Here is a 12151-nt window from a genome sequence, read left to right on the forward strand (position 1 = left end):
CAAAATCTGCAACAGCCCTCTCCTTCCATGTCTTAGCACCTTACAAAAATGCAGAAACCCACAGTCTGTGGACCCTACAACCGGGGTACCACAACACCGGGGTCAAGAGCACGTTCGAGTGCACGGACTGCCTGGCAGTTGACATCGAAGGACCGATCCAGTAACCCACTCCGGCTGCCTGCAGTGAATTCTCCGGAACGGCCAACCTGAAAAGAAATCAAAAATGGAACAGTTTGTCAGAACAGACCGGGGACCTTCCCAGCAGGATGATACCCCAGGCCCATGTCAGCCCTAAACCAAACACTAATGGCATTAAAAAGTAGCACGGATAACCTCAGCTAAAATAGATGCTCTAACCTGCAAAGTCGACGTCTCCGCGATTCACATCGATAAACTGTGCGGCAGAATGACGGAAGCGGAACATCGAATCGGCGACGGAGAGGATTAAATCGCAGAGCTCCAACGCGAGGTAGTCACCCTACAACAAACAGTCAAAAAAGTTGTGGATAAAAATGACTATCTCAAAGTGAGATCCAGAAGGAATAACATTTGTATCACGGGGCTTGCCGAGAGATAGATCATATGGAGCTGTTTGTTGAAAAACTGCTTAGGGAAGTCCTTGACAACCAACCAGTCTCAATCCTATTCATGGTGGAACGGACACATTGCTCATTGGCAACAAGACATCCACCAACTGCCCCAGTAAGGCCCATCATAGGACAAATCTTCAATTACAGAGACTGCGACACTCTGCTACGGGCGGCGAGAGAAAATGAGACCCTGCGGTGGGGCTCTGCGACAATATACCTGTTCCCAGACGTCAGCCAAAATGGCCAGTAGGTTGGAGTTTCTGGGGTGAGGGGGGGGGGGGACGGGCTGAAAATTCTTTAACTCGGGACAGGGGTGGGGAATTGCTCTTGGAAGAGCACAAGGTACTCTACACGACAAACTGCCCAGGTACTGTGGGGAATCTAGGGCACTGACACTGCGCACCCCTTATATGAGCCTCTGTCCAGACATAACATGATGAATACTCAAGAGGGTGAGAAACGCTCGGGTAGTGACATAAGCTTGCTAACATGGAATATACGGGGGTTTACTAATGGCAAAAAAACACGTTTCATTTTGAACTACGCCAGAAACCACCACGCGAGTGTCCTATGCCTCCAGGAGACCCACTTGGGGAAAGATCGGAAACTTTGCAACCTGGCTGGATGGGGCATTCACAGGTGCGTGTAACCCTACATCACTCACTCCCGGGGGGTGGCAATATACATACTTCGGTCCCTGGATTTTAAACTCCATGACCTGATAACGGACACAGAAGGTCGGTTTATTCTGGTAGCCAGGAAATAACAGGGTGGTCGGTCATCTTAATCAACATATGGTCCTAATTACGATAGCCCCGACTTCTTTCAAAAATGTGCTGAACATCTATGCACGTTCCCGGACTACGAGGTGGTATGGGCCGGGGACTTCAATATTGTCCTCATTACACCTGGACAGATCCTCATCCGCCCAGACAACCCTTACACGGGTGGTCCGGAAATCGAAGTCCATCGCAACATATCACGCCCTCATTGACATATGGCGACTCCTCCACCCCAATATTCGGGAATTCACATTTTACTCCGGGGTTGATGGCAGTTCCTCTAGAATTGACTACATCCAATGTCCCCAAAGATGGCCTGTGTCACCAATGGAGCACAGATCCTCCCCCGAACCCTGTCCTATCACTCCCCAGTCTTGGTAGAATTCACAGGCCCGAGCACTCTGCCTATTCAACTCCGGTGGAGGTTCAGAGCTCGCACACTGGAAGACCATGCTTTCTGTGAAGAAATCTGCCAAAATATTATAGTTCTTACAAATAAACACAGGCTCCGTGTCAGACCCCAAGGTGGTTTGGGAAACCTTCAAACTATATGTACGGGGCTGTTGCATATCCAAAGAGGGAGGAGTCCTGAAGTGCATCCGCAGGTCCATTTCGGTAATGGAAAATGAAATAAAAAAAATTAGAGACCCGAAAGGCCCAGCAGGACTCCCCGGAAGTGCAGGCCCTGCTAGGGGAAATGAGGGAAGAAATTCACACCTTGATGGCCAGAGAGGAGCTCTTCCTGGCAGACCCAATAGTAACCGCTAAATATGGCGAGGGGGGCCGCCCCAGTAGGACCCTAGCATGAGCAATCGGGCAGAAACGGCATTTCGACCCCATAGTTGAAATAGAGATGGATAATGGGGGAACTCACCAGGGTCAATGGGAGAATCAATTAGACATTTCGGGAATTTTATGGGAAACTATACACCACTCAGAGCCGCGCCGGCCACGATATCATCACACATTAACTAGACAAATTAGCCTTGGGGCGGCTGGACCCAGAGCAAGGAATGCTGCTGAACGATCCCCCGCCCCTCCTCAGACGAGGAATTTCTTAAAGTAATCGGCTCCCTCCCAAATGGTAAATCCCCCGGAACTGATGGTATTACAGCTGAACTATATAAGGCCTTCCCTAACCTGCTAATCCCCCACCTGCGCAGTATGTTTGAGGCGGCCAGCGCTGCGGGCACACTCCCAGAATCCACTAGGACGGCCCTAGTGACATTACTGCTTAAGCCTGATAAAGACCCCAGCAGGTGCTCATCCTACAGGCCCTTTTCCCTGGTAAACACTGACCGATTTCTAGCAAAGCTCTTGGCAGATAGGCTCCCCCACCCATTCATGCCCAGCCTGGTCCTCCCTGACCAAGCAGGGTTTATACCAGGCCATTCTATGCAAAATAACTTGGACTATTTGCGCTGATGCACAACGTGCACTCAGATGTCTCTATAGCGGTGGCCGCCCTGGACGCTGAAAAAGCTTTAGACTCTGTCGAATGGCCATTCTTGTTTGAGGACCTGTGCCGAACAGGCCTGGGCACCACCTTCCGACACTGGGTATGCCTCCTATACAAGGCTCCAAGGGCACTGCTGTGCACCAACCGAATACAATCTGGGGCAAATTTCCCGACTCGTGGCACTAGACAGGGTTGCCTTTTGCCCCCATATTGTTTGCCCTAGCAGTCGAACCCATAAGCATGTGCCTTGCGTGAATTTCATGCCCATAGAGGAGTAGGAATTCACTTGCATACCTCCATCGTCTCCTTATACGCGGACAACATGTTAATTTATGTTAAACACCCACAAACTAATTTAGACCCTGTCGTAGAGAAGATCACTGAATTTTGGGCATTATCAGGCCTGCGGATCAACTGGTCCAAGTCAGAGGTTCTCCCGCTTACCACTTGTGTGTCCCAGCAAGACATCGGCGATGCCTTTGCCTGGCGCCCACAGGGAATCAATTATTTGGGCTTTCGGGTTTCTACGTCCCCACTACATTATATGAAGAGAATTACGTGGCAGCCCTGGAGAGTCTGGAACATAAAGTAGATGCGTGGATATGTCTCCCCATCTCCCAGGCGGCCAGGATCTCGCTAACCAAGATGGTAGTCCTACCAAAATTATTATACATTTTCAATAACGTGCCGATATGGTCAACCGCAAGTTTCTGGGCCCAACTCAGGAGTATGATGAATAAGCCGATATGGGGCAGGAGGCAGACCCGGGTATCACTCGACACACTGTGTCGCTCATGCTCACAGGGCGGGTTGGATGTACCTGACCTCCTCTTTTATATTACCTGGTAGCGCAGGGTCCATACGCTGTCTGGTGGTGGTCCCCCATGGGTGACCTATCACATACACTCTTAGAGAAAGCAACTATACGACCAAATGACTTGAAGGGACTGCTTTGGGGCACGCAAGGGCACGCAAGGTTACACTTAAGGCATGAGACCGCCTGGCACAATGGGCTGGCTTCGAACAGTGGTACTCTCCTCCTATGGTCATCTATTACCACTTACGCACGAGGCAATTTTCCCAACAACCCTTCCCAAATATACACATTACCACGGTGGGGGACTTGGAACCCGACAGCAGATTTCTCATGGGACGAACTCAAGGGAAAGGTAGATTGGACCCCCCCCCCCATAACGCTCTTCTTGTATTATCGGCTACGCAAGGTACTACGATCGAGGTGGACGGATTTCCCAAATGTTCCTATAACTTCTCTTATAATGACATATGTCTCCACGCCATTGCCCACAGGGAAGCTGGTATCTTCTTTATATGAAATAGTACGGTCTCACAGACCCTCTCAAGCAAATCCCTACATGGTAAATAGGAGGACAACTTGGGAAATGCAGTGACTGAAGACCAGTGGGATACAATATGCACACAAACCAGAACCATAAACAATAGGTTTCGCCTGATGCACTTCAGTTTTCTACATCAAATATATTACTCCCCTCCTCAACTGAATAAGCTTTACCCAGACAGGTCCCTGAATTGCAAAAGATGTGGTCGGTTCCCAGCGGATTTCTATCTTGTACCATGGCTATGCCCCCAGGTACAAGCACTATGGTGTAAAATTGTTGAGGCAGTATCCACGATGCTGAGCACCCAAGTATCGCTATCCCCAGTGATCTGGTTGCTTGCCATGGTAGAGACGGGCACCCGGAATGAGAAACGCCTCATAGGAATGGCATCCATAGTAGTGAGATCGCTCATTGCCAGGGCATGGGGAGCGAATAGAGCCCCCAGCTTTTCAGAAATGGCTTGACACCATGTCAAGGTGCAAGATGAGAGAGACGCAATATAACCAAACGCTCCCACCCAGCAGCAAACCCAAGGACTACTGGGCACCATTCCAAGCCTAAATAGCTGAGAGAACAGAGGCATGGCAGATTCCACCCCATAGGATTAGATCCTGCGGGAAATGCAACTTTTGTTTCCCCTCGTCTCTAATCCAGTATTCATGAACCCTTGTGGTAAACTTGAGGTATGATCAGTAAATGTCATATGAAAGGTCTGGTCACCAGCCTGCTATCCGATTGTCAGCGGGACGTTGCTTAACTTGGTGGACGAAAGGAAGTGCTTGATGTACAGCCAGACCTTTGATGTACCTGTACAAACTTGTAATTCCCTTTGTCTGGTTTTGAAGAAGGGGAGGGTTGGGGGCAGAAGTTGGGGTTCACAGCACCTTGTTCTTTTGACTACCGCCTGTTTGTAAGCAAATAAAGTCAATAAAAACAGTTTAACAAAAAAAGACTAACCACATGGTGAAGTAACTCAAACTGGCACACATTGGCCAAGTGACCCGCTTTGAGCAAAAAAATTGGCCCACATTTGCATTTAGTGTTTTTGGTTCGGGCATTGCCCTGGCGCTCTATAGGCCAGTGTATTGAGTATTTGTGAACAAAGTTACTGCCCAGTATGCTGTACTGTTTTGCGGTTTTGTTTTGTGCCACAATTTTGGCAAAAATGCACTGCAGCTTCTACCTAAACAGTATGACGTGCAACGTTGCTCTATATGCGAGACAGAAATTCCTGCTTTGAAACATTTGCTCTGTCCATCTTTGCACTGCACTCATGTACCCTCTGGTTATTTCTGCAGGTTGGAAAGGAGACTGTGCAGACCACAGAGGACCAGATAATGAAGCGGGACATGCCACCAGCCTTCTTCAAGTGAGTTCACATGTAGACCCTATCAAAGAATGTTGTTGGGGTATTCATGGGTGCCTCCTCGATTTGCACACAGATGGAAAGGCAAACGTGTTGCTCTTTACAGTACTTGGGAGCTCAGACACTGCTTTCAAGTTCTTTACATTTATTAAGGGGTCCTGATGCTTCATTGGTTTTACATGAGGTTTGAGGCATTAGCTGATCTTTTCTGCTTCCCTGCACAGGGTGGAAAATGCCTGCACAAAACTTGTACAAGCAGCCCAAATGCTACATGCCGACCCCTACTCGGTCCCTGCACGAGATTACCTCATTGATGGATCCAGGGGTATCCTCTCTGGAACGTCTGACTTGCTGCTGACCTTTGATGAGGCTGAGGTGAGGCTAATCGGTACACCACTACCCCCCAATGTATTTCTTAGAAAACTTGTTTACATTCATATATTTTGTCATGCATGTTTTTCTTCATGCCTTTACTTAGTCTACATCTTTACAATGTGGTGGTGGCTAAGGATGTGCTTAAGGTTAACTTAAGGTTAGGGTTTGAGTCCAGGGCTGAAAGGGGGAGAATATGGTATAGAAAAGAAGGGGGTTATGCCCCCTGTAATGACAAAGTGAATGCTAGGAGGTGGGAAAGATGTGAGAAGGAATGGTATGGAGAAGTGTCAGTGAATGGATAGCCAAGTGAATGCACGCAAACTAAAGAAATATACACCCCCTAGAGCTGGGGTTTGATGATACTACGAATACTCTTGCACCATGTCGGCATTACCATGGTGTGGCTTAATTGCGTGTCTGAGCATCTGTACACGACTTGTGATTCTGTGTGTATTATCTGTTTCCCTCCAGTGTCACTGTGGGAATTGAGCGATGTCTGAGGAACAGTCTGATGATCAATGTTCCCTATTGTGGGGATGCTCTCGCCCTCTTCTTGTCATAATATACTGCCAGTGATAGCCCAGAGCAGAGCACAGGATTCCCTGTAAGGTGGTGCTGTAGAATCTGGGGAATTCAATAACACCAGCCCTGGAGAACCATACGACTTACACGGTTGGAGGACTGCTAGCCATTACTGGACAGAACAGCCTCGAATGGTTGCAAAGCAGTGTTGCAAGTAGAGAGCCTGGCTCTAGTTTGGTGAGCCAGGGTTTATTCTTCTGTGAGGAACTGCTAGTAGGAATCTCCCAGCCATGTGTTCAGTGTGCAGGACGGGGCAGGGGTTTCCACCTTCTAGACACAGGCTAGCATTCTACAACCTGGGGGTTTCCAGATGTTCTGGAATAGAACTCCCATCTGCCCTAGCCAGAATAGTGAACATTGAGGGATCATGGGAGTCGTAGTCCAAAACCGATGCACAGCCACAGGTTGCAGACGCTTGACCTTGACAAGCAGGTTATCCGTAACCTTTCCTTGACTCTCCTAGAGGTAGCTGGCATTGACCAGTAAAGCTCCCACGCCCCCTTCCCCTCAAGATATTTATTAAACATACTGCATTCCTTGTTAATGATGTCAATGCGGGTAATAGTGAAGTCCTTTTGGCATCAGAAAAATCTCGGATGTCAACATGGGGTTGAAGACCTGGTTGTGACAGTTCATTGGGCCTATGGATTAATGATGGGATTTCCTGGTGTTAAGATGGTAGCAGAGTAACAAGTGGGTAATCTTTAGTGATGTGGTGGGACAGCCCGTTCATGTATGGGCAGCCTATGCTTTGGTATCAGATTACATGTAGGCTGTCCTAGCTTTACGAGCGTGAGTACCATGGCAGTGTCACTAGAAGCTATACAACTTTCATGTTGTAGTGGAGAAGAGGGCATTGGTCGTTGTCTCTCTATGCAACAGTCAAGATTTGGAACTGCAGGCTGTATAGTTCGAGTAACTGGATTTTTCGATGAGTGCGTGTTTGCCTATTCATTGTTTTGGTTTGGACAAGGTTTAAAAGCTTGGAACCCTGTTGGTCACTTTGGGTTATGTGCGGCGATTGCCAGTTCTTGGTACACTTTGGCTGTGCTTTGTCCCTATGGTACACATTGCCCTCTTTCTAGGTCTTGCAGACTGGTGTCCCAGCAAAGCTGGCAAAGGCCCTTCCTTGCAAACCTGTCATGGGCCACTCACTGACGGCTTTTATCATGCTCCTCCTGTATGGTGCCGCCCACCCACCACACACCCTTTTGTAATGCCCCCATAGTGGTGTTTTCGCTATCTCTCCCACTCCTGCATATTATCATTTCGCCTTCCTCTTGGCCAGAGTCGACCGCAGCTTCACGGCTCAGGAAGTGGTTGCATAGTGAGGCAGGCTCTCGTGTCCATGTACTAGGCGTTGCTGTCAGAAGCTGCTATATCATTTCCTCAAAACCGCAGCAGGCCTTGTCTAAGAAGAGACAGTGCTAGAGCACTGATGTATGCTTCGCCTCCTCTAGGTTCTAATGTGTCCTGATGCATGTGCCCCACTTAACATCCCCTTGATTGCGTTCAACGCCAGTGACTCAGATGATGTGCATACAAAGCCCCATCCAAGGAGCAGGTGGGGACTGTCACCAGGCCCCTCCACCTTGCATGCGTTGCTTTCACCGCCCTGACACGTCACATTATCTCACCTGGTGATTATTGAATAGACTTTACATTTATTGCCAAATCAGATTGTTTTAGAAAGGAGACTGGGAAAGGACAATGACTGTGTGGTGACTAAGGAACTCTGTTCTGTCTCTTGGGAAATTGTTTTGAAATAGCATTAGTGTGCAGACATGCATTTAGTATGCATTTACGGGATGGAGTGTGGGTGAGGGTGTCTCTTCTGATTTGAAGGATGTTAGCATGTTTCTGTATCTGGTGCGGACCATCATTCTACAAATATTAGGTTCTGCATCATGGAGTCTGTATTGATAGAATGCCTTGTTCTGTGGGAAGGTAGATGCAGGCCACGTGCTTCAGGATTTCTGGAGTCTGAGATGTGCTCACATTGAAGGAGTCAATTTATTGAAGCAAGCTATTATGGCAGCTTTTTAGTTCAGGTGAGGCATGCTTAGATACAGAGCTCTTTTATCTCCAGTTCAGTTTGCTAATTTGGAAAGAGATGAATGCAGTTTATCACAATCTTTTTACTTTGACCCAGTTTGATTGCATTTGGAGGGTGGTAGTCACAGAAACACCTTCACAATCCATTGTGTCCATTTCCAGGTCCGTAAAATCATCCGTGTGTGCAAAGGAATTTTGGAGTACCTGACTGTTGCTGAAGTGGTGGAAAGCATGGAGGATCTGGTGACGTACACCAAGAACCTAGGGCCAGGTGAGTGAGCACTCTGTAATGGGAGGTCCCTGGAGGTAACTTACAGGGGCGGATCAGGCAGGAGGCAGAGATCACGGGCAAGAGGCTGGGGGGTGTGGGGTTGTAGAGTGGGGTAGGTTGAGGATGGGCTGAAGCGGGGGGGGGGGATTGGCTTGGAAGGGGCAATGATAGTGCTGGGAATTGTGTGTCACCAGGGACCTGTGGGAAGCGTGAAGGCAAGGAGCTTAATCGTGAGCAAATTATGGCCTGAAGTATTGTCTCCTGAAGGCAAGTGGTGGGCTTATTCCAGAATGTCACTTTTTAACACAGGTATGACCAAGATGGCCAAGATGATTGATGAGCGGCAGCAGGAGTTGACTCACCAGGAACATCGGGTTATGCTGGTAAATTCTATGAACACTGTGAAGGAACTGCTCCCTGTGCTCATTTCAGGTACCAAAGCATTAAACCATGATATTCCTCGTACTTCTCTTGGGTACTCCACCCGTACATATCACTGACCTGTTCTCTTCAGTGGTACTCTGACTAATGTGCAATGCTCAGTCTTCATTTCTGCTACCACAAGGAACATGCATAAAAATAAAAGTACATTTGTTTTTAAGTGTTACACTGGTTTCACTTAAGTCAGAATTTGACTGGGCTGTATGGAAAAGCCACCAGGGCAGGAGAAGATGCCAGACAAGCATGTTGCCCTTTTATATTCTCTAGAACAGAATCTCTCTTGTAAAGTAGGTTATGTGTGGCGGGTCGGAAAGGAGTCTGGTGTATTGAGGACATTTCTGAATTATCGTTAATGAAATTATAGAGATAAAGCCCATCTTTCCATATTGCTAAAGGGGAATACCCTGCATATCTAAAGAAACTGAAGGTGCTCGTCAGTTGTAAGGAAGTTCAAAGTAAAAATGTCCTCTATCCAGGCTAACTCTACCTGACCCTACCACTATATATGAATAAATGAAATCCGCCAAGCAAATGTCTTTCTTCCCCTGGTCTTTTGTTCTCTTTTGATGGTCTCTTTATGTACATGTTTCTCCTTGGTACAGATATTTCTTAACTTGATCTTCTTAGTCTCTTGGATCACTTCTTGTAGCTCTTCCAGAATGCTCTGGGGTTTTGTGCTTTATGTGGTATTATGCTTAGAATATCTTTCCTTGAGATATGTTCTCACACTCTTTCTAAGCCTACAGACTCTTCCCAGTATTTTAATTCAGGCTTTCCCAATCTGGGTTTGTCTTGATCCCTTTTTAGGCCTTCCTTGTCATGGATTCTCTTATGGAGGTTGTCTACTCGTTTATGCTATTCACTTGGCAATCGTATTTCCTGTCTCTGATTATGTGACTGTTGGACTTTCTCCAGTTTTGAACTCTGAAGACCTATGGTATTGTCCCTTCTTCCAATGGGGCTTGTTTCCAGTCTCTGCTCCCCAGCCGGAATGGTTAGATCCCTCTTTTATAGTTTTTTCACGTCTCTTGTTAACAGATCTTTCTAGTGACAACTCGTACTCTGGACTGGGATGAGTTTCTCTCTTCATATAATAACAGTCTTTCTTGAATGGGTTATTCGTTACCTGCTTTCTTGGGTTTTTACCATTACAATGATGCAATCTTAGGTTTGTTGTCTCCTCCTTGGGACTGGTACGCGTTTCTTCATGTATATGATGTCCAAGTGGCCTCCCCATCTACCGGTTCCCCTGGTACCTCTCTGTATGCATGGGAAGGCTTTAGGGACATCTCTTGCTCAGGCGACACTCTTTGGTATCTGGCTTCTTGCTCTTCCCCTTGCTGGCGTCCCATTCTCAGTGAGTTACTGCTTTACACAGGCTCTGGCGATAGGAAGCTGTTCACGCTTCCAGCAACAGTGGTGTTGGTGTCATCGTTTGGGCGTTCTGCCCACCATGCTGCAGATGTGGCCACGCCACCACCGGGGACATGGATCCTCTTCCTCTCCACAACGATTTCTTCGCTGTTGCATATGCCAGGCCTCCAGTGTTTCGCACTGGTGTCGTCTTTCCATCGAAAGTTGCAGGCTCCATTACTGTTATCGGTTCTGCCTCCAGCGGGCGTGATGCAGGGGGGCTTTCTCTGCGTACAGTGTACTCCTCCCCTCCTTCTCCGACTTGTCCCAGTTAAATGCATGTCTCTCCTTTTTAAAGAGTTCTCCTTTTTCATATTGGTTTCTTGTAGCATTGCCTTTAGCCAAATGTAAAGATGCCACATTGTTCCTTATAGCAGACAGTCCCATATATGTGGCTGTGGTAGGTCGTCCAGGGTGTGGGGAGCCATTGTCACCAAAAGAGGAGTCTCTCCCAGTGAGGTCCCCCTTGCCTTGGCCCCTAGGGAGGGTCTTGCAGAGTGGGCCTACCTCCTCCTTTCAGAGAAGGAACTAATGCATTGGATTCATGAGTGGCTTCTGTATAGCTCACATAAGCCGTATAGGCTACCCTTTGGCATGTTATGGGCAAGTGATTAATTTGGTGAGACTGGCATACTCACTTCATTGCTTTGTGTGAATCTGGGCAATTCACGTTAACTCCCTGGCTTTCGGTTCCATTATGCGCCAAAATTGAAAGCACTTGGTAATGGGGAAAAAGGCTGCTGTTATTTTGTAAATAAAAATAAATATGCTGAATTTCAGTCTTTGTCTAGTTCCTCTGTAGCATTGAAAACAACTTCTTACTGGCTGGAGCAGCAAATTATTTCACGAGATGTGGCTTACAAGCAGTGATCTTGCATAAATGAAAAATCTCTGGGGCAGAACAAACGTTTGTAAACTGGTTACAAATGGTTTTGGTTTTCCCAGTGCTTTTTAAAACATTTGCTTTGGGTCACAGCCAAGGGACCAACAAAAGACTGGACCAAGTGAAAGAGTGGATTTATTTGGTTTAAAATCACGTCCCAGTACAGGAACTTCAACAGTTGAGGTGTCACTTAGCTGGCTGAGGCATGGATAATATGCCAACCCCTACTGCCTGTACCTGTGTAAAGCCAACCATACTAGGCATAATCCGCATACCTAAAGTAATATAACACTGCATTCAAAGATATCTCACAACCCTATAAGGGCTTCCCATTGGCGGATTACCACTCTACAAATATCATGTAACATGTATACAAGCTACAGCCTCACCTGCTCAATTGTTGCCAACTGCAGTCTCTGGCTCTCCAATACTGTTATTTTATGCCACCAAATTATAGGTACTGCATCACGTGTCCAAGTGCCACCCCAGATGCCCAAGTGCTGCCATATGATACTAGTTATTCACATACATTGGGTATAGTTATCTGCAAGGCTCCATGAGCAGGTGCTGGCAACA

At 47.4% G+C, this 12151-nt stretch overlaps 1 protein-coding gene across 2 annotated transcripts in view; it reads left to right on the forward strand.

Moving 5' to 3' along the window:
• Positions 1 to 12151, forward strand: part of VCL (vinculin) — a 751821-nt gene that overhangs the window by 138942 nt on the left and 600728 nt on the right. For both annotated transcript variants that reach the window (XM_069610959.1, XM_069610960.1), the window contains exons 2-5: positions 5488 to 5558; positions 5780 to 5930; positions 8730 to 8838; positions 9148 to 9270. In XM_069610959.1, coding sequence (XP_069467060.1) covers positions 5488 to 5558; positions 5780 to 5930; positions 8730 to 8838; positions 9148 to 9270 — 454 coding nt within the window. The remainder of the gene's footprint in view (positions 1 to 5487; positions 5559 to 5779; positions 5931 to 8729; positions 8839 to 9147; positions 9271 to 12151) is intronic.

Source organism: Ambystoma mexicanum, chromosome 8, assembly GCF_040938575.1.
Source record: "Ambystoma mexicanum isolate Mex_15411 chromosome 8, UKY_AmexF1_1, whole genome shotgun sequence".
In the NCBI taxonomy this organism is placed as follows: Eukaryota; Metazoa; Chordata; class Amphibia; order Caudata; family Ambystomatidae; genus Ambystoma; species Ambystoma mexicanum.